The 23,633-nt window shown below is 41.2% G+C and overlaps 1 protein-coding gene across 4 annotated transcripts in view; it reads right to left on the minus strand.

Moving 5' to 3' along the window:
* The window catches only part of KIF26A (kinesin family member 26A), a 93,777-nt gene that overhangs the window by 58,290 nt on the left and 11,854 nt on the right, over positions 1–23,633 (minus strand). For all 4 annotated transcript variants that reach the window (XM_033062936.1, XM_033062935.1, XM_033062933.1 and 1 more), the window contains exon 3: positions 5,082–5,579. In XM_033062936.1, coding sequence (XP_032918827.1) covers positions 5,082–5,579 — 498 coding nt within the window. The remainder of the gene's footprint in view (positions 1–5,081; positions 5,580–23,633) is intronic.

The raw sequence follows: 23,633 nt of genomic DNA on the forward strand, positions 1-23,633 counted from the left end.
TTCCCTCTGCTGTTGAGACTTGTTATGGAGGGTGACCAACACTAACTTTGAAAATTAGTCATTTTTGCCACCCCCTTTCCTTTATGTACTTCCTCTATAAGAGCAGTGACACCAGCACTGCTGGAGCTGAAGGGAAAACAGAAAAGCCTCTGTGCAGTCCCTGCCTCACCATCTGTCTAACACTGACTTCTTGAGGATCAAGATGTTATACGTGGAGTCTGAGAAATGTCCCAAAGCTCAAAAGACATCCATATGTCTCACGGACAAGATTTATGGTCAATGCACTGTATTGTAATTGTTTCATTACAAAATATATTTCCCACATTGTATTAATAAAAGGTCACTGAGAAAGCTATCAAGAAGGGTTTTAAAAATTAATTTAAAAATCCATTTGGCATGACATTTATCAAAGTAAAAAAAGTAAATGCTGGAAAGTAAATCTTGTCATTGTTCTGTTTTCCACAGTCAGCCTTTTATTGCATCTTTTAAACAAAATGTAAGTCACCCTGGCTATAAACAAACAAAGAGGCTTTAAGGAAAGTCAACAGAGGCTGAGCTACTCTCAGACAAATCCATCTGGTTTAGATTAGGGTAAGCAGAAGACTTATTCAAACTACAGGCAAGCTTGAATTTGTGACTAAAATAACTCACAAGTTTTTCACATAATACAAATAAACCTAAGTTCTTTAACTTTAGAGTCTATGCACCCATTTACATCTGCTGTGCTGTGGGTGAACCCTCCCTCTTTGAACCTCACAGACCCAAGCAATAAAGTCATACCTAAATTTAAATTTGTGAATACTCTCAAGAACATACATTGAACTTTAGATAATTTTACAATTTTGCACACATAGGCTTTAAAAGTTTTACTTAAGGCACTTCAAATTCTTCATTGCTCCAACTTTTTCAATTTCTTAATGGTGCATTTTTTAATATATTTTTAAATCCACTTACAAATTGGTAAGCATTCAAGGAGCCACAACACTTTGCCTTATAACCAGTACCAATTGTATATATTCAAGTAAGAAATACAGTGTGACCAGGATTTCATTTTGTGTAAGATGAAAGAAAAAGCAATTTGCAAATAAGCTCTATTTCACTGAGATGTCTTTATAGCACATGGCATGGCTACTTTAGCACTTTTATGCAGTACATAACACTGCATAATAATAACACAGTCAATTTAAAATATACAATAAGACCTCCTTTTTTCTACAATGCACAATAAATGCAAATACTTCTAATAGGCATACAAAGTATTTTCAGTGGTTTTCATGTTCTACCTCTCAGCCAGATTCCAACACATCTGGGAAGCCCAAACTCCCCTCAGTCCTCTCTTTTTGCATTAAACTGGTGGCAGTGCTGAGCACTGCTAATGGTTTTTTTTCATTTGAGCAGTAACCTTATATTCACTTGTCAGGTCTAGAACTAAAAACATCAATATAAAACTATTTATTAATTATAGTTGTCAGATGTCCAGCACAAATCACCTGCTTTACCCAGAGTTATACCAGCTCCCTCCCCTCCACTGTGTTCACTGTCTGCTCAGACAACTTATCACTGCTACTGGTGATTATTTTTTGTAATTTTTCACAACAGGCCACTTGGGTAAAGCAGCTGATTACATCTTCACCTTTTGCACCTTGGTTGCAATCCTGGTCTCCCCCTCCCTGAACCTTCCTCCAGATCCTTAATTACAGTTCCTCTTCACAGCTCCCAAAGCCCATGGTCATTATTTTGGTTTGAGCAGCACCCACACTACGCTTCAAACACACGTTCCTGTTCAAAAAATTTATAATCTATATAATGGATTTTTCACACTTGAACTCCAAACACGTATTAAAAATTTACGATGTCCTGCACTTCTGACCCCCAACGTTCAGCCCAGAAGTGTTTTCACAACCGTGACATTACAGGGTAATACATGCGAGTTTGGGGAGGGAGATGAGAGGAGCAGAAATCAAATCTCTTTTTTTTTTTTTTTCTCTCCACAGACAATTCCACTACCACCACTATTAGAACTAACCATGAATAAGAAATACGGATCCTGGAGAAACGTGTGCGGCTGCAAAGTCTCCTGAGGTTTGGCAGATGTACACTGGGGTGTCTTTTCACACTCAGAAGGCACTGGGGACACAGCAGCCTGCATCCAAAAAGGGATTTGCTCCACATTACCTACCTGGGCTCTACCAGCACCACCTGGAAGCCACAGGCACCACTGGTGGACAAGGCAGGCCAAGACAGACATCCAAGATGAGAGGGACAGAGAATCTCTTGGAAGTGCCTGTTGGTCTTCCACAGCCACAAAGGAAGCCTCAGTAATTGTTATAATGAACACCTGGGGTTCTGGCAATTAGAAATACTTGAGATTAACCCTAGCCTTTACCTTTGTATTCCCAAATTTGTAAAATTAATCATGCCCACTTCATATGCAGCAGTGAGTTAAATCACTGGGAGCATTGGTAGGTATTGGTAGGAGCTCCCATGAGGGAGTTCAGCATCTGTTTCAAGCACCCTTTGGCAAGAAAAAAAGGCACAAGTACAGATTCTCAGTGAAACAGGAGTCTTCACATGGTGGTCAAAATAACTTGTGTCACAACCAAGAGTGGGAAAAGAACCATCTTGTTTTTCTGCATTTGTGCAGTATGTTGCCTAAATGGGGGCTGAAGTCTTCAAAATGTAGTCACACACAGTAAATAGTACATTCAATGCTGTTCTTTCTACTGCAGTAGTTCTTGCTGCAGAATTCCTCTAGCCAGACCAGCTTTGCTCCACCAGACAGGAAGTATTACTAAAGATAGACATCACAGAAAGTATCTATATGCACAGTTCTCTTCTGGGTTAATCTGAAACCTAAACTCTGTCTCTAAGTTCTGGAAAGAAAAGACAAAATTATCTCTTTAACCAGTAAAAAAAAAAAAAGTAAATAAATCAAATAAACTTTTCTAATAGGGAAGGAAGTTCAGATGTGAGAATCAACAGAACTCAGAAAATCCCAGACTTTGAAAAACTATAAAATTATGTAAGGTAAGCATTGGACAAGAATGTCCTGCAGTGAATACTGTCCTAGACAAGGGCTAGACTAACTGTTTCCTGAAAGCTCTCCAATCCTATTTTCTTCAACACCTGTGATTCCTCAGGGGAAGAGCGTAGGGGAAACACTTTCTGCCTCACCCACCCAAACAACTTCATCAGACACAAGGCTCTTAACAATACAAAAGGCAGTGGAAGAATTCCGACAGACTCAAGAAGCACCATCTGGAAAGAGATGCACTCACAGTCTTCAGTAACTGCTTTTGGGTTTAAATGAATAAAATAAATAAAGAGGGAGGAGAGATAAAACAACTGAAGACTAGCTTCTCTCCAAAAATTGCTTATAAATCTAAATGATCCTTGCAGATGACTGGATCACATCCAAGCTGCCTCCAACACTCACAGTGTTTGTCCTTTCGTTAAAGGTCACTGTTTTCCAGGCTACTGAGTTTCTTTGCACATTTCTAAATCACACTTAAGCTCTGCTGCATTATACACATTTTTCCTTCACAGGGGTTAAATGAGGCAACAGTTTTGTCTTAGAATAGCATGGTGGTTAGGGAAGACCACATCTATCAGTCAGCATGGTTAAGCAGGAGGAAATCTGCAGCTGGCTGTTACTGAATTATTTAGGACAAGAATAAGGGCAGACAAAGAGTGAGCAGACAAATTGAAATACTTCTGCTTTCAGAGTGCAGGCTTCTTAGCCCACCACGTTTCCCATTTTTCCTTCCCTATTTCTGTGATATACAAAGAACTTAGAAGGCAATTTAAAGGTAACATCATACACCTTACATGGCCAAATTGATCCCTACTGCATGGAGCAACAATTTAGAGAAAAGCTCTCATAGCAGAAGTTCCTTATAAACTATGAAGAGCTGAATGGGACATTTTCCCTTTTCTCAGTGAATGACTTGATGTCAGTGGAGATTCACTGGATTTAAATGGGAACCCCTCAGAGGTGGAATGTATGTGGAATTCACAAATTCCCTTAAGAGAGAAAAGTATGGGAGGGAGGAATCAAGTCTCCAAGCCTTTTCTAGAAGGAAACACAAGTCAGCCTGAAAAAGTGATGTTACACAGCAGCACTCAAATATTTATCTCTGATGATCTTGGAGCTCAACCAGCTGAAGCTACCAAGCAATATTAGGTAGTGTTTACGTACAACAGCATGGAAGGCATTATGTTAAATTTAAAGCTGCTTGGCACCAAAATACCTCATGTCACAAGATCTGCTATGTCATCTTTAAGTGAAAACCATTACTTCAAATTGTGCACATTTCATTATTACATACACACCCCCATTCACTACCTGAAAACTGGTCAGGAATAAATCTTAGCCAAAATCAGCCACATACTGTATTCTTCTTCTTAGCACAGTTCCATAGCTGGCCACATAATGAACTTGCTTTAAAGGTAACATGCACCTCTATAAAGCTTTTCCATTTCCCACTAGAGTTTGTAAAATGCACGCAGAATACAAGAAATCAACATCAAGGCTTAAAATCCAAGTGCAGTGACATTTACAGGCATGTGGCTCTGAAGCAACCTCCTGAGCCCCTTCCTCAGCAGCAAACTGTTTTGCAACACATCTAAGCTGCAGATTAATGCTGTGCATCACAGTCCATCAACAGCAGCTGCTGAACTGCACACAGCATCAGAAGCTCAGCACTAGACTTCAGGGTGAAGTTCATCTTTGATATAATCCCATGAAGCTCCCAGAGCTTCAGGTGTGACAAACTTGGCCTTTTGTGTTCTTCTAAAGGGGTTACCAGGTATTTGACAGACAAATAATAATATCACCTGCATACATGAAGCTAAAATAGGTGCAAAAACATCTGTGGAAAGGATCTCACCATGTGAGATAAGAAAGCAAATTCCTCATGACATCTGACAGAACATCTTTCAAAGCTCTTCAACTCATGAAACATGGCTTAGAATACCATTAGCTGATCCCCACAAAGATAAATATGGCTAGATCTCAAACTTTATCTGTATGTCCACACACATGCAAACACAACTCAAGCAGCTGAATTATCACTACTTACTAGACAAGCCTGAGGCAGGAAGCTGTTCACCCTGGAGATACTCCACATGCCCTCAAGGTACTGCTGAGCTTGGATGGTGACAGAGCTCAGGGCACCACTGAGACCGCTGGGGGCCACCGTCACTTGAACGCTGGAGTTGGGAAAACTTCCCACGCCTTGAGACCATCCCAGTCCTTTCTTCCTCTCTGCAGAGAAGAGATTGGGCGACTTTCCAGGCTGCCTGCCCACCTGCCCAGCAAGGAGTGGCAGGTCTCTCTGGGAGGAGACAGTGACCATCCTGGGTACCATGCTGGTCACTGCCCCGGCGCCGGGCGGGAGGTCGGGCATCTCTGGGCAGCTGGTTTGGCTCAGGGTGTGCATCATCTGGATGGCTTCCTGCTTCAGCTGATTCAAGTGAGTGGCACAAGTTTCACATCTGCTCTCTCCTTCATTCCTGTTTTTCTGTAAATAGTCAGGCACTTGAAGCTTGTCAAAAATTAAAGCTGATAATCGTGGGTCCTAAAGAAGTGAAGAAAAAGGGGAAAAAAAACCATACTCAGTTACAGCAGTGCAGAAAGATAAAAAGAGGAGAAAAAATAAAGTTATCTGATTTGCTCTCCACTCACGGAAGTGCTTTAAATCTGTTCTGGTAACTCTCAGCATTTTTCCTGCTGAATACCCTAACAGGCTCGCAGTCGATTAATAAACCGTAAGTGAATTCATTTGTATTAGACCCAGCATGAAAATTATCATCAGAATTAAACAGTGGAGCTGTGGTGCTCTTAATAACTGCTCATTCTTCTAATTAACTCTCCTTTGGAGATATCTAAGGCACCCGTGTTTCCCCTGCTCAGGAACAATGTTAGTTGAGATGCTGAACCTACAAATATTGTAACTTGATTCAAAGGCATACCACCATTAAAGATCCAGGAAAAATAGACTTGAAAGGTTTTTTTTTAATTAATGCATGACCTGGTAAACATCTTGCAGCCCTTACCCTCAGAAATGATTAATCAAGTGGCATAAAAGCCAGTTTACATGGTGCTGCCCACAGGACTGTTATTTCTGATCTTTGCAACCCAGATGGTCGCAATATTCCCTTCCACTACAGTTGCTTTAATGAGAAATAGATTTGAGCCTACAGCCATGTGTGAAGGTGTGACAATGAGCACACTACCACGCTGATTTAAAACCAACACCTATTTTGTTTCCACAGAGCAATTCCCCACCACCCCTTGGCTAGCTCATTTTAAAGCTGCTAAGACATTTTAAAACCCAGCACCGTGTTTCCACTTCAGAGATCGAGTTACCTATCTCCTGAAACACACAAACGCCTTCCCATCCCAGGCCTGCTACTGTAAAGATTAGTCGAGAGATTAAATCCAGCCCTGTCGTAAATCTGCTATCGAGACTAACATCAGGCTGTAAAACTGACCCAACTTCACACACTCTCACAGAGCTCTCTAAACAATTAAGGTTTTATTGAAATCACAGCACAGCCAAAGGTTTATTCATATCATTATTTTAAATGAAAATATTTAATTTTCTTGCTAATAAGTAGGACACACATAGCTGGTAAATCAGCCATCCAACATATGCTGGGGATATCCCCAGATTGGCACTCGCTTTTAAAAATGTATTACTTTATGCCAAGCTGCAATTGCTCTCTAGGAAATGAATGTCCTATTAGAAAACTAATTCTGGTTTTAATTACAATGCACATCAATAAAACTCTTTAAAGAAGTCTTGGCACTGGTGCTTTGGCTTTGCTCTGAATCCACAAAGTACTAAAATACTGCTTAACTTCTGCAGCAGTAGCACAGAATTTCTCATGTTCAGCTGTTGGACTACTCCTGCAATAGTTTTAATCTCTCACGAGACACGGTACAGTGTTGATAGAAACCATTGTAAGTATATCTAGCACCACATTATTCCACAGCCAAAAGCAATTAACCAAAGTTGCTCTTTCCACAATAATCTAAATTATTGTTTATTGACTTAAAATAAAAAATACTTCTCAGGCTAATAAAAGCTACTCCTGCCACTGACTGAACAATAAATTGATTCACATTTGTGAACCAGCATAAAAAGTGAAGGGTAAGACACTGTTTCATTTTTGTCTCTTTATTGAGGTTCAGATCCTGCTAGAAATGCCTTTGAAGTTGCACCATTTGCTTACCCTCACGAGGAAGAACATTCTTTCCCACCAAACCTCCCAGAAGATGGTAATACTAAATTAAGAGATATTAGTCAGGGGGAAAAAAAAGTAATTAATATTTTAGAAACTTTTTTTCTACCCCTTCAGCAGAAAGTGCTATTTGTTAGACTTTAAAAAAACAGAGACTCAGCGCTGCAAGCACTATTTAGCCTCAGGCAAAACAAAGGCCATGCAGTCTATCTCCCAAGAAAAACAAACAGCACCGTGCTCAGTGCTCCTCAGAAACTTCTCCAAGGGAGAGCCCTCTGAGCCAGTGCTTGCTGAGCTGACACACAGCATCTATTCAGGCAGCCCCAGAACTCAGCATCTCCCAGCGCTGGGCTCCTGTCTGCGGCCAGGCACATCGCTGGGCTCGCTCCTTTGATCCAGCCTGGGCACACAGGGAAGCACCTGCACGTCCCAACTGCGTGAGCCTCATCTGGCAATGCTTAAATTGCTATCAAATGTCAAAAGTTTCAAATAAGCAATTAAAGCGAATTACTAGGTGAAACAGGCTTCTCATTTAAAAGAAATTACTTCTTTTGATGTAAAGAAAATTAATGACCCCAATTCTAGCTCCATAAACACAGTTTACAGCGTAAGGCAGATCAGAGTCAGGTCTGTCTTGCAGTTACAAAGAAATCAAGTGGATGTCATATTAAAGGGGGAACAAAAATACATTTAAAAAAAATATATATATATTCAGAAAATTACACAGAGCAAAGCTTATAGGCACATAGCATGCCAAATTTAAACCTCATAATTTATTTATAGTTTAAAAAAAAAAGCGGGGCGGGGGTGCATCTCATTTCTAATGCTTAAATTTTGCCAAGCTTTGCAAGGAACCTCTTAACCCACACATCCAGCCTCTGTAACCCCCAGTTCACATTGTGGTCAGCCTTCTCCAGCACCTCAGGAAGGGCCCTGCTGGATAGTTAGATTACTTTTATTTTTCCACTCTGAGAGACAAAAAAACCTGGCTAATGGTTGGGCGTGAAGGCCAGAGGAAACACAAGTTACTGTTAAAAACATTAACCATAGTTTAAAAGTTTAGCCAGCCCCATTAAAGAGGTTTTCCTGCCCGGTGACAATGCCTGCTCCTGGGGAGCCCCAGTTACACTCTGGTGTTTAACAGAGGGAAGAAATAAAACCTGAGTGACCAAATGTGTGACACACACGTGGGAGGGGTGAAGCAGCCAAAGCCATCCTTGCTGCAGCTCCACCAGCAGACAGGCAAGCCAAACAAAAGGGGTGTGCAAATAGCTGAGGGGAATGGCACAAAAATTAAACATACAACACACAAGCCTCTGTTCAAAACAGTGCTGTGCTACAAAGAACATGATTCGTTTGTTCCTCCACAGCATAAATAAACTGTGCTGTCTTTGTCACACCTACTTTCCAAACGCTCTTCTTTCCTCCTGAACAAGCAGGATAAGCAGAATACTATGATGCTGTAACATTCACAACTTCCCCACCCACTGCAGAAACGAAAACCCTGATTTCAGACTCAGCTTGTTAACTTTTGCATACAAGTTTTGGACATTCAAACATCACAGACTGTTAGAATTGTAAAATAAATGGTCCCCCTAGGAACTGAGGAACCCAGCAGCCCCCAGCAAGGTCAGGGCATGAGATAATTACAAGTTCTTATACGAGGACAAATTTTCTGAATGCTTGAATTTACCACTGCTTTTCAGCAAGCAGTTCTTACAGACACAAGCCAGCTTGCCAACTGCTGCTGGGAGATTAAACACACACATGGAAACTGCCCACATGAGAGGAGCTCACAGAAATGGTCTGCAAGTTCAGCTGCCAGGATGGCAAACTTGGAAAACCAGGATTGTGCTCCCGCTAGAACACACAGCAAAACACCCATTTCCTTCAGCACTGGAGCGTTTAGCCTGCAGCCTGCCTTCAGGCATTGCCTCTAAAGCAGGAGTAGGGAAAAGGAGCACAGGTCTGAAAGCACATCCAGGGAACAGTCTGTAATCCAGGCTGCTCAGCTCTGCTGCCTCCCCATGAAACCAAGGGGGGACCCAGCAGGGTCTCAGCTCTTGGGGTAACACCCCATGCTGCATGTGGGCACAAAACAAAACCCACAGCTCACAACTGTAGAAATACTACATCCCCAAACAATTGCCCTTGAAATTCAGACATAACTCAAAGCAACTGGGATATGGCTGAAGGCCAGTATCTCCAAAAATCCCTGATACAGCTTAGACACCAAAGTCATAGCCAGCATAGCCAAAGCATGAAGCACAAAATTACCTTCCTGGACCTGAACTATTCTGAGAACTTGATGCAATTTGTCAGTGATAAATGCATTTAAATTAAATTATTTTGAAATTATAGTTCAATCTGTCATTTCCCAAGTACGCAGAGTTTGCAGTTAGATTTTCTGTTCAAGTTACAAGAAAGAATAGAGAGCTTTTTTCCATTGCAAAAGAGAAACAAGATACAAGCTTTGAATCTTACCTGCAGCTACTGACTTCTAACTCCCAAACTAAGCAAGAGAAGAGGAGGCAGAAAAGCATCTGGATTCTCACTTAAGAAGTCCCTGAAGTAATACCCACCCATCTGTAACCTAATCCGTTCAGCGAGGAACTATGCACGGAGTGCGAACAAACGATGACGAACAAACGATGAAAAGTCAAATTGCCAACAACCATCCTAGTAATTACCCGCAATTCTGCCTGGCACTGCTCTCTGCAGCGCGACTGTATCCGGAGCAGTACTCTGAACTGAATTCAATTAAAGTCTTGATAGAAGTATAATTTAAGAGAAAGAAGAATCATTGGATGTCACACTGAAATATATAATTAAATACACACTGAGGTGAACAACATTTTAAAAGGATGCTTTTGGAGAAAGGAATGTACCATCCCAGTGCACAAGAATCAATGTTAATGATTTTTTGTCTTAATTGTCCTTCCAGATCTCTGCCACACTGCTTACAAATTAGTTTTTATCTTACATGACATTGTGAAATATCCCCCAATATCTTCTATATTGACAAATACCTTGAGGGTGATGCCTGTTTTCAACTATACAGCACATTGTGAAAACAAACAAAAAACTAAAAAAAATTTTAAAAGCGCAAGCAGTAAATTCAGCAAACCAAGAGAGTGCTCAATGTAATCAAGGAAAAAATAAAAAAAAACCCCAGTGCCAAAGATTTTTTTTAAGAAAAGTTTCCAATTATCTGATGAATCTCAAGGGAGTGAAAATATGAGCTTTAAGACTTCAAGTAACCTATGTTGTGAATTCATTCAGTCACTGACCTCATCTTATCTGAATATAAACAAACAAGGAAAAACAAACACATGAAGCTTTCACAAAAACAGAATTCACCTGAAGTCCCATCTCCTGCGGGTTAAGGGTATCTGGAACTCACAGTGTAACTTCACTGTCCTTGAAAACATTCCTCTGAACAAGCAGGACAGCAATCCACATTTCCAAAGTGAGCAAAATGTGCAGGCATTAGGAAAAAAGTAGATTTTTAAGGTTGAATTCCATTCGGCCTCTTTACAGTAATGTCTCACTACCTTTAGGTGGAAGGTTAATTTAAGCCAATGGACTGTGGCCCTCCTCCCAGTCTATCTCCTAGCAGGATTTCTTCAAATCTCCAATCCCATTATTCTGTTTCCAGCCACAACCTAAGGTGGTGCACACAGACACATCTCCCTGACTCTACCCAGCTGAGACTCAACCCAATTTCTTTTCATCTCTGGCATCTCAAAGACTTTGGGGGGGTGGGGTGGGGGGAAAAATCCAAGCACATTTTCTTACTTATAAAAAAAAATTACACAGTATCTCTTTTAAACAGTGCCCATCTTTCTAACAAAAGCCAAGCAATACGATAAATCTGCTCAAAACCGCATGGCCCCGCGCTAAAAACGACTGTGCCGTGTTTAGTTATTCGGCAGCTCCGCTGAACTCTATTTATTTCCATTTCCTGCCCACTTTAATGTACTTCAGCGGCCTGCAGTAAAGTTAAAGCAATAGGTGTCTGTCATAAAGATGAATTGTGCTATTGGAATGCATAATACAGTGGAAAGAGGAAATGAGAGCAATCTGGTTTATTTACATCTCAGGCTCCCATCAGCACCTCAACCCACCTCCCAATGGCTTCAGCTGCCTTTCCTGTTATCTTGCTGTATAGTCCCCTGCAATGAGTTGGCTTTTAACCTCTCAGAACCAGAGGGGATCAGCTGATCTCCCAGATTTGCTTTCATGAGCTGGCAGAGTACTGGAGCAAACAGCCATGCAGTGTGTTCAGTGCAAAGAAAACAAAATAAAGGTAGTGGTTGCCATTTAAATTAATTAAAAGACACAAACAAAACAAAAGACCCCAAAGAGATCTGCTATCACCGGTAAATTTAAATCAACACACAGGAACCTGACTACTTCTGAAAAACAGTAATTACTGTTTCACAAAATATTACTTTTAATCTTCTTTCTTTACAATCTAATTAAACAGATATTTTACTTGCCTTTGGAAAATGTTTTTCTTAATTTCATCCAATTTTAACATTTGGTGTGTTCTATAAACTACACATCCAAACTAGTATGCAATTTTATGCTTATTTTTAATAGCATATGACTTCATTTAAAATTTATGACTTTTAATTTGCATGTTTATTGTTGGTTTTAAGTAATCTTTTAATTTTCCCTCTTGGGTCTGAGGCTTACTATAACTTCACAATGTAAATTCAGTACTGATTTTGTTAATGCAAAAACACCATCTTCCAACACACGTTGTGTCTTTTTTAATTTCCCTCTTATTTCTTTTATAAACCTTCAGAAAAGTATTATCATTTGGAACAGCAGCAAGTATGTATAGAAATAGTTGCATATCTATTTTCACACAATGCTTGGTGTCTGAAAAGCCTTTGTTTGATTCTACTTTCAGAAATAGCCACTTGGATGAAGCTTTCAGAAATTCAGACAAAATCCTCTTACAGGAATCAGACATTTTTGTTTAAAAGATAAAGACCTTTCCATCCCTAATTATTTTTTCTTTGAAACCAGGGAATAAATTTTGGTTAGCCTATGAGCACAGTAAATCTTATCATAAAAACTCTTCCTATTAGAGTCACAACTTCTTTTTCCTCTTCAAAGCTAACCAAGTGCTCATGGGTTAGAACAGCTACTTGGGAAAACAATACTGTCTGATGTCATCACACTGAATGCCAACTCCACAAACAGTCTGAGTTCAGTGAGGCTGCCCAGGTAAATAGAATAGCTCTGACAGCACAGGGATGAAAATCAGAGCACAGCACCACTGCACAGAAACATGCTGCCTTGTCAAAATGCCTCAGAAACACCAACTCTTAATATCATTTCATGGGAAACAAAAGGCTGTTCCTGCTATTAGAATTCAGTCGACAGCCTGTGTTTCCAGAATTACAAATTGCACTGTGAGCCTGGTGAAATGGACTCCCTCACTGATGAACTCTGACCAGCAGCCCAGCCCAGCAGACTGGGAGTGGAGTCACACCCCAGATGAGATCTTCAGCACATTTAAATGATCATAACTTCATTTGTCCCAGCAGAACTGTGCCCATTTGTATCAGACAGACCTTTGATGAGAGAGTTCAAGAACAGCTGGACACCAGCCACAGTGAAAGCAATTCTAGCTTAGGAAGACTGCATAGAAAAAAAAAGTGCTTGGAACACTCCTCTGTATACGAACCCTGCCACTTTTTCAATCCAACCATCTGAATCCAATTAACAGAACGCTCAGCGGCAGAAGTTAGGGAGTGGACACATTTTCCAAATGAACATCATTAGCATAATGCAGATTTAAAATCAGCTATGGAAACCAGCACTTGGCATTGGATCACACTCTCTTAGTGTCTCATTCACTTGCTCATTTTATCAATTATTTGGTAGATGAATACTTGAAGACTGTACAGAAACGATTTAGCCTTCACAACCAAAAGGCTGCCCATTGTGCACTCCCTTGCATGCTACAAATTACTGCACACAGTGCACAGTTAGAACACCACGCAGTTTTTATTATTACAAAAGTGGATTTGACTTATTCTTCATCCTAATTAAGTTCCAGTGACTCAGTTTGACTGCCTCACAAAAAAAAAAAAAAAAAAAAAGAAACTCCTTAGTTGAAAAATTTCAGGTTTACATTAGATTTAGGGAGTACTGTAGTGGAGTTGAGTTTTAACTTCTTCTCCTTGCCTGGACTTAATCAAGGAAAAAAAAAAAAAAAGGGAAAAATAAACTAACAAGAGTGAACAGTCAAGGAATGATAGAGCATCTGTTAACTCCTCAACCACAAGCTGGCCACACTCTGCCTGGAGAGTCTGCTTCAGTTCCTTTGCTTACTAGGTGGCATGTATGAGACACCACCTCCCTCTCCAAACTATTCATCCAGCAGCTCTTTAAAGTGGATTCTTGGATGGCTTTTTTAATACCACTCTTCAGCAGCACAACTTCAGCAAATAAATTCACAAATCTGTTGGTCCTGTGTCTTCAGTATGTCTGGACTAGGATGGAAGTAAAGTCCATTGCTGTCCCTCAGTTTCAGGTAGGATAACAGGGCATAGAAGTAATTGATCTCATTCTGCTCACCCCAGCTTACACTAGAAAGAAAAGATAAATATGCAGATCCCAAGGGATATCTGCTGGTGGAGGACATTGCCTGAAGAATCAAGTGATCCTCCTATGGAATCTCATTAGGGTGAAGTATCCCAGCCCAGATAAAACACAGCTGGAGACAGACCATTTGAGAAGTGTCTACAGGACAAATAGCAGTTTAAAAAAAAAGGATGTTGAAGGAAGTTAAAGGGGTTTGGTTTGTTTAGTTTAGAGGAGTGAAAAGCAATCATAGTCCTCCAGTACAAAAAGTGGTTACAAAGAGACTGGTGACAAAATGTTTTCTTGATCCACCTGGGTAAGGAAAATAGGAAATCATTCTACTTTTAAGCAAAGGTAACTCAAGAAAAACTATCAAAGGTGAGTGAGCATTGACAATTGCTACAGAGTAGTGTTGAGAAATCTTCTTTTGAGAATTTCTGAAGAGCAGATGAAAAATATCTATGGGAGGTGATCAAGAGACAGATAACCCCATTCCAGTGGAGGAAGCTGGACTACTTTTTAAAGATCTGAAGAAGGTTCCCCAGCCTATGACACCAGTTTTGGAAAGATGGGTAACATATCTGTGCACAGACTTGCTGCTTCAGTCCCAGTGCCACAGACTTCAAAATACTCCTCTACTTAGATGACTGTTAGCTACTATTAGTAACCTACACTATCTTGCACACAGCAAGTCTTCCAAATTGCATCATTCCTATACTAATTTCATACCTCTTGTCCAAGTTGTGACCTTCTATACACTTTAAAGAATTCTGTCAAATACAGCCCATTATCACTGTACCCAAAACTTTTGTCATTAATCATGCTACATTTTATATCCCACTATCAATCTTCCTTTACAGACACAAAGTATGGAATTGCTACATTTTGTCCCTACAACTTCAGGGACCGATTTTAGGAATCCAAATGAGATGCCTAAATTAGAAGGTGCAAGTCCAGCTACTCCAATCTGCCCATCTCAATGGACATCAGGTACAGGTGGTGTCCCTCAGGGTCCATATGGGGACTGGTGTTATTTAACATCTTTATTAAGGTCAATTGAGTGCAGCCTCAGCAGATTTACAGATGACACCACACTGAGTGGTGCTGTTGACACACCTGAAGGATGGGATGCCATCCAGAGAGAGTTGGACGAGCTCCATTTGATGAGAATCCCATGAGGTTTAACAAGACCAAGTGCTGGTGCTGCACCTGGGTCGGGACAAGCCCCACTACCAATCCAGGCTGGGGATGAACAGGCTGAGAGCAGCTCCCAGAAGAAGGGCTTGGGTAAGAATTGCCTTTATCAGCCAAAAAAAATCACACGTGAGTGGAATGACAACAGTCATTCAATATCCACCTCCAGTCCTCTTGTTACGAAGCCCTGCAGTGGTCCTGTGAAAACTTCACGATGTGCCACCTCTCACCAACCAAAGGACTGGTGTAATCAAAGAGGAGCAGCTCCCTTTGCCTAAGGTCTGTCTTCTACAAACATAAATCCATGGGGCTTTGCCCACAGGCAGACAAAAACCAACTCTGCCGATGCTCAAAGCATCTCAAAGGCCATGTTACTGGGTTTATAAACTCTGCTGATTCATGAGATATAAACATATTAAACCCATGGGCAAAGTGAGCTTCTGTCTGCCTATAACACGTAGATGTGCCCACAGATGATTGGCAAAAATATCTCTGCAAACTCTTTCAGGCTCCTCACACACACAAAACAAACCTTGTCTCCCAAGACACAGAAGCAATCAAATACCTGGCAACAACTTTCAAAACCCTTCGAGCCAGATCCTATTAAAACCAGCAACTAAGAGATGAAAGGCACTAGCTCGTCCTACCAGTCACACTTAACAAGGCTCTTAAACATTTACTGTATCTAACACTACCTCTATAGAAATTCCACAACTGTAGACAATGCCTAACATCATAGGATACATTTATGTTTCCGTTCAATTGAAGGTACTACATAAAAGGATGTTTTTATTTTAATTTGTGTTCTTTGACCTTGGAAAAGAAGCTGCCTCATCACCTGCTGGGAAAGGCCAAGTACAGAGGAAGAAAGGGTTCTTTTAAGAATAGAAATTATAGCCCCAGAGTGAGACCTGGGCTCTAAAGAAATCCATGGCAACATTCATACTGAATGCAAAGTCATTATAACCCCCTCTAAACTGAAATATCCCTGTTCCTAATTTCAAATTAGCAGTGAACTCTTTCACCAAGCTGCCTCCCCATTTCATAAAATGTCCATGAAATGCACTTTTGCAGTTGTTGGGTGATGACTTAATTTACATCTTGGTTGAAAATTTCCCCATTCTTTTTAAAACAAAGGTTTCTGGCATTGTGTGTCAAATTTGCAGTGAATCATTAAAAATAAAGAAACCCTGCCACCCAAGTTGTCTTAGTATTATCATTACAGATGTAAACACACATTTACACATTTAAAACCAGTTGTGTAATCATGTCTTGCTAACATCCTTATAAAATCTGACAGCTTGTCAAATAGCCCCCATTGTGGACAGCACTGAAGCAATTCTAAACCATCAGATTTAAAGGGCAGTGAAGATAAGTACCTTGTCCCACCTCCTGCACATCACAGCTCTGTTAATTTCAGCCATGAGAAGTAGTGACCCTGATAGGCTTCTTTAATGAAAAGAGATGCTTTAATATTTTAAGAAACACCCACTTTTATTTAAGCCCATGTGTCTTCCAAACCCACAGTGCTTCTGAAAAAAATAATGTTTTTAAAGTATACAGTATATGAATAAAAAACACAATCAAGCAGGTAGGGACAGCAACTGAGGATATAAATCCCAAAGTGACACACACTACTCTTTGCTCCTGTGACAGTTTATATCAGAAGGGCCAGAAACTCTGCTCCCAATGGTCAACTTGAAAAATCCAAGTGGCTGATTCCAGGACTCTCAGCACCATTCCAGGCAATGACTGTGCACTGTTAATATTTGATGTATGCTTGCAGCACCGGTCTCAGAGAAAACCATTATGCAGGATATGCTCAAAGATGTGTGTTTTACTCCACATGCCTGATGCTGTGATTCACAGGGAAAACCTGCACAAAAGGCACAGGCTGAGATATTGCTGCTCCAAGCTCCATCAGCATTCACTGAAATAAATTAACATCAGCATCTCATAGAAGTCCCTGCATCAGAGTGTTATGCAAGATTTATTCAAGACTACAGTCTCTGGAGCAATCAGTCAGAATCAAAGGTAAGCCAAAATCTAAATAAATGAAAATGGGACCAGCTAGAATAACAAAGCAGCATGGCCAAGGCAGCAGCCACATGACAGCCAGAGGCATCTCCAGAGCAGTGAAAACAACTGTCCACAGAGCTTGCCAATGAGCCAGATGCTGCTGCTGGAAGAAGGGTAGTGTTGATGTAAACTCAGAGATACGAGATGCTTAACACCAAGAGCAATCAATCTTCATGATTCCCACACGGTTGCCAAGCTTTGCTATCATGCCACAAAGAGATGAAAACAAGCTTCATAAAACACATGTAGATCCTACATGAGAAACTCCCTCCACCCTCCCCTTACTACTCAGAAACAAACCCACAATTTGGGTGTAGCTGTAAATGACCTGATGCTTTTCCTGAGTTAACAACAGAATCAGGAAAGAATATCGTTGGCTAAACAGTGCACTGTACACACCCTGCCAGAAAACCAACGAACTTATCATACTGTATAGGAAATTCCTATCTTCCACATCAATTAGTGACCCAAGAGTGATTGATTTTATAATCCCAAACTTGACTTACAAAGTGACTTCCTCTGGGGCCAATTTTCCATTACCCAACATGTGGAAAATTGCATACGGTCAGTGCACTATGAAAACCAAGGAAAAATAAGTGCTATTTAAACACCAGTTCTACCATGCCTCCACATTCTTGCTTTCCTGAGGGAGATGCACTTTTGACAGTTACTTCCTTTCCCTGCCCCAACATCCTATCTGCACCACACACCAGCTGGGCACTCAATCAAAACAGAAACAACAACAGGAACTAGCAGCTATTCATTACAATAGGATCAAAACATTTCTAGGCACTAGAGCTTCGCCAAGTTACCATCCTTGAAGAGCAGCCACAACCCTCCTCTTCCACCACAGACACCATCACTGAAAGTGGCCCCACTTCACCCTGAAGCATCACGTTTTGAAGATCATGGCTTTTGAGTCAGAAGCCACATCTCAGAACTGCAGGAGGCAATGGAGCTGGCCAGCAGAAAGGTGAGAAAATTACTTGGTCAACTACACAGGCCAATGTTTGTCCTTTATTCCAATCAAGTTAACATTAGCTCCAGTCTATAAAACCAGGATTGCACTGCACACTAACTACCAGGGTAATCACAGAAACAGCACTGCAATATGATTACAGGGTGCTAATTATATCTTATAAAGAGTTAAAGACAATCAAGTACATGTAATAAAGATTTATGTGCACTTTTTCACTGACCTGAAACAGCTTCATACATTAGTAGGTTAACATTACTGCAGGAACAAAGCAAACATGACAAAATACATGAAACCCAAGAGCCAGATGTTGGGTCCTTTCATCCAGGAAGCAATTATTTAATTCCTGGGAAAAGATGATCTCTCTCATTGTTTCATCAATACATAATATATCTCAGAAGCAATCCTGGCATTCTGGTCTGGTTACAAACCTGCAGGACTGCACAGGGTCATGAATCAAGGGTCTCCTTTTCCTGCACTGCCATTGCTTCTGGGCAGTGAACACAGAGCCACTGGAGGTGTCCTCAGTCCATATCTGTATCTCCCCATTCATGCACAACAGCACAGATCCCAAGGAGGCTGTCAAGAAAGACTGTGCTTCCCCTCACACCCCTCCAGGAAGGCCAGCTCTCCACGGGTAAGCCCAACAGGGAGTGTCAAGGAGCTGCTCACCCTGTCCACCTCCAGCTCTGAGACACAAAGGGTCCCTCGGCCACCACGTAAGGGCTCCCTGCTCCAAGCACCACAAGAACTGCTGACCTTCATTGAGTCATTCTGGCCACACCATCCTCACCTATTGTCCATCCTCCCAGATAACACCACTCATCACCTCTGGAGAGGTGGACAGTCAACAGCCACCATTAGCACCCGCCCCAAGATCACTTGATCACACAGGACCCTACACCACGAGCAATTCAGCAGTTTTACTAACTGCACTACAAACAACAACACTGAAAAAGCACATCCCTCTGCAAGGCTACTGCAATGCTGCCACTGGATAAACCAGCCTGAGCACACCACATGTAAGGTACACTCCTGAACAAAGCACAACAGATAGGAGCTCTTAATAAACAAGCCATTAACTGGGAAACATCCCTGCAGCAATTAAAAGTTTGCAAAGTACTACAACGTACACCTGGTTATTACTCTGACATCTGCTTAGGTTTTTCTGTGTGTTTGTAAGTGGGACCAAACAGGAAGATAATTGAGTTTATGGGCATTTCATGACAAAAATAACAACAAAGTACTGCTAATTGTTCATGAAAAATGGCATAAAAACTCAAATGAAGCACATGTAGTGTTTGAAATGCTTATAAGTTACTACATTTTATAATGAACCATATATGACCAAATGGTGTTTCTCCTACTAAAGAATAAAATTATTCTAAACTAAGGATTTCTTCATAAAATGAGAGGAAATTCACAGTCTGAACAATTGCAGTTGTGTTGAGCATATTCTAAGACATATGGCAATTTTATAATGGTCATCAGGGATGAAGAGCTAAAATTCTGTTGCAGATTTTGAATTTAAGACATTTCACATAAAACTGCATATCTCAGGAAACAAATTGTTAAGTGTGCATCCTCATAATGCTACAGACAATATTTGGCATATGTAAATATGACTACCTCAAAATATGAATGCCATTTTCAGTACAATTACCCAGTTGTTTTAGAAGGGCTCCAAATAGGTTTTTAAAAAATTGTGTGAAGGCACCATTAAAAGTGAACAAATATAACAAGATCTGCCTTAACTTTATACAGAATTACTGCAATATTATTCAGCTACAATACATTATCCAGTGTTCACAAGTAAATGCCCCAATTACTATTGTAAGTCTGTCATTTAAATAGTTCCTTCCTGTTTAAAATGTGGAGAGCCAAATGCATTTTCCCACCACTAGGTATTGTGTAAGACTTCTTTCTCTTCCAGCAAGCTGGCTGAAGATGGATGAGCTTCCAAACTGATATCATTTTTAATTACGTGTTTTTCTCTCATTACTAATTTCCTAAACATCTCTAATCTGGCAGTGAAATCTCTGAGCACAGTAGGTGTATCCACATACATCATGCTCCTGAAAATTAAAATGAGATAATGATCAGGACTGCCATCACAACATAACGTGAAACAAGCAAGATACACGAGAGGTGATACAGACTCCTAAGACTCTGATCTCAAGTGTTTCTGGAAAGCAGGAGCAGTTGGATGGTTTCCATCCTTCCTGGAGCCCCTCCTGGAGCAGTAACACTGCTACTGGGGTCTAGGAGAGGGAGATGCTTCAAGCCACCTCCCACCAGGCTCGTGATGCCAAATGCATTTCCACCCCTTCAGTGCCCTCCCCTGAGCACTGCACCAAGAAGCACTGAGTGCATAAGGGAGCCAGACCAGCTGCTCCTCTACAGGAGAGATGCTCAGGTATCCCAGTTCCCTGCTGCCAGCAGGGCTCCAACAGCTCCTTCCACCTAGGCCAAGGTGTCCTGGAGGGGTTGCCTTGTCCAGGACGTGTTGGAGGCAGCCCCACCCACCAGGCAGGCAGGGAGGCACATGTCCACACATGCCCCAGGTACCAGGAGGGGTCACACCCCGGCTGCTGCATCAGATGCTCTCCTGGCAGGAGCTGGGACTATGTATAGACCCATCAGATTAGGTCAACCAAGTGCCAGCCAGTTACTCCCATGGGATCCCTCTCCTTCCTCAGACACCTCTCACTACCTGAAAGGCATTGCACAGCTGAACAGAGCTGCAGCATTCTTTAACCATTAAACCAGCAGGGCAAGACCAAAGCCTTTTTTTCTTTTTTTTTTTTTTGGGGGGGAGGAAGGAGAGAAAAAGCAAAAGAAAACAAAAACAAAAGGGTAACTGTCAGAGGGTTTTCTTCCCAGCTAAACACTTCACACACTAAATTCCTAAGGGAGTGATGCTTTCAGCACATCAGCTGCCTTCTCATCAACTGACACTTCCCAAATAAAGAAGGAAAATCCTACAACTGTTCAGAGTGGCTGACATTTAAGGAATCAAATAAAGTAAAACTAGATAAATCACAAGCACTTAAATAAGTTTACATCTTCTAAGCAGTCTTAAAACATGTCACAAGTATGATTCTGACTACTCACTCAAAGAAAAGGGGTTTCTGCTGGTTTGCAGCCAAAAAGATGAAGGTAGAGAAACAGAAATACAGTTGAAGTGCACACACCAGATTAATGCTCATAAAACCAGTGCATATCTAAGGAACACCAACACCAGGGCTCTGGTACATATGCATGCAAGTCACCACTCTGTAATCTCAGGCTGATCAAAATGCATGTGCTAAATGGGGTAAGCTTATCTAAAAATGTAATGCTAGCTGAATTGCCCTGGGCCCCTAGGGAGGCTGCAACACAGTGTGAGTGGGCTGGAGCTCAGATGTTTTGTTGTATTCACACATGCTGCTGTGGAAGCTGGATGGTGGAAAAACTACACAATTTCACAATTTCTTCTCAAAGAAAAACAGTCCACAAAAAATTCATCTTGTTTTTTACCTGCTATGCATCCACTGGCCAGGATCAAAAGCTCTAAATCCAGCTTTGACTTCCTCAAGAACTTGATGAACTTCCTACAAGAACCCTGGTTCCTCTTGAAAACAAACACTTCCCTAAGCTTCACTCAGCAGAGGGAAGGAAAAGCTGGGGATGCTCCCATTTTGTCCTTCCCACAGCATCTTGGGAGGATCATGGAGAGGACACCCACACACCCAGCCTTTGCTCTGCACCACCCAGCCCTTGCCTGGAAGCAGCGCCCACCCAGAGTCAGGGTGAGGCTGAACTGCACAACACAACCCTCAACCTCAGGTGGGAATTCACTGACCACCAAGGGCAGGGAGAGCCTTTCATGTGACTCCACTGGGTTATGACTGGCCTCCTACTCCTTTTTAATTCTCGTTAGCATTTGCTGACACCTCCTTTACAACCTGAGGGACAGGTTCTTCACCTGAAGCCGTTTCACCTTCCCCAGTTAATGTCTGAATCCTCACACTGAAGCAGGTCAGATTATCTACACTTATCAAAGACATCATTATGCTTCATAAGCTATTTTTCTGCTTCAGTAAGGAGCAAACACGTTTTATTTCTTGCTATGTTTACCCATTACCTCACTGAGCTGCATTATTGTTATTCTTTCTGAGGCTCCCCTAGAATAGGAACGCATAAAACAGGATTTCCTCCAGCTCTGCATACCTACTTATTCCAGAGTCATTAATGACATAGGACTGGATTGAACAAAGACTTAACATCAAATGAGCATTCAAAACAGCTGGGAACAAAAATATATCTGCCTGGAACACTGCATCTGTGTTTTGTCTTTTGAAAAATGCCAATGAGGCAAAAATTCGCTTTCAAGACCACTTTTACAAGGATGTTTTCATGAGAAAAGAAGGACTTGTGAAACACTTGCATGTGGGACAAGTATTCCAGTAGGCTCCAAATTAAGTTGATAGCAGTTTTTATACATAAATCTGGAAATCATGTCCTCTTTCTGGAGATCAGATGTAACTTAACTGATGTCAAAAGGGATTCTGCAGAAAAGACCCAAGAGCTGCACAAGAATCCTCCAAAAACCCAAATCCAAATTGTCTTTCACATAATAACAAGCAACAGCTGAAATACCCAAGGGTAGGCAACTGTCCTCAGAACTCAACTTTTTGAAATACCTCTAACCAATATTTTAAGGAAAACTTATACATGTAAGAGAAGTACAAGTGATACTGTTCCAGGATTTGTAGAAATTAAGGATACTGCTTGGGTTCAGTGTTTAGCATCCAAAATAACCTTGGCAATCTCTCAAAGACCTCTGTATGGGTGGTGCACACAAAAGCAGTGGCAGCCAGCAGGCAATGCAGGGATGCACGAGGAGAAACACTGTGTGTAATGCTGTCAGCTCCCACCTGCCCCAGGACATTTCCTACCTCTGTCTACAAACACAGCGATTCTCCAACCGCTAAGTAAACAGTCTTTGAAGATAACAAAGCTTATTCTAATCTCTCACTGATGTCACTCCTGTATTGTACTCAACTGAGCTTCAAAACTCCTGGGTTAACTGACTCTGTAAGATCAGGATTACCTTAACTCTGTTGTTGCACAGACTTTAGGAATCCTGTTCAGGTACAGAAAGAACTATGTTTTTCACTCAGTGAATCCATGTTTTTTCTCATTGAATAACCAGACATCTTTCAGCTCATTTCCTTAGCAGCAGGTGGACCATTTCTTACCCTTATGCTTAGTGAGACAGCTTTCCCAAAGAAAATACAAGCACAGCCTCTTGGAAGGACAGAATGCCATGGACAATTTTCTAACACTAGCAAACAGAACAGAAAAATCAGATTGAGCCTGGACCAGTGTGCTGTGATTCTTGCAGTGGTCCTGTCCTGGGCCTTGGACTTTTGGGTCCCTTCCAACTCAGGATATTCTATGACTCTAGCCAGAGAAATTAAAATAAAAACTGTAAAAAGAAAACAAAAAAGTAGAGACTTCCAATGAATCACCTTAGAGGACAATG

The sequence above is a fragment of the Catharus ustulatus genome, chromosome 6, assembly GCF_009819885.2.
Source record: "Catharus ustulatus isolate bCatUst1 chromosome 6, bCatUst1.pri.v2, whole genome shotgun sequence".
In the NCBI taxonomy this organism is placed as follows: Eukaryota; Metazoa; Chordata; class Aves; order Passeriformes; family Turdidae; genus Catharus; species Catharus ustulatus.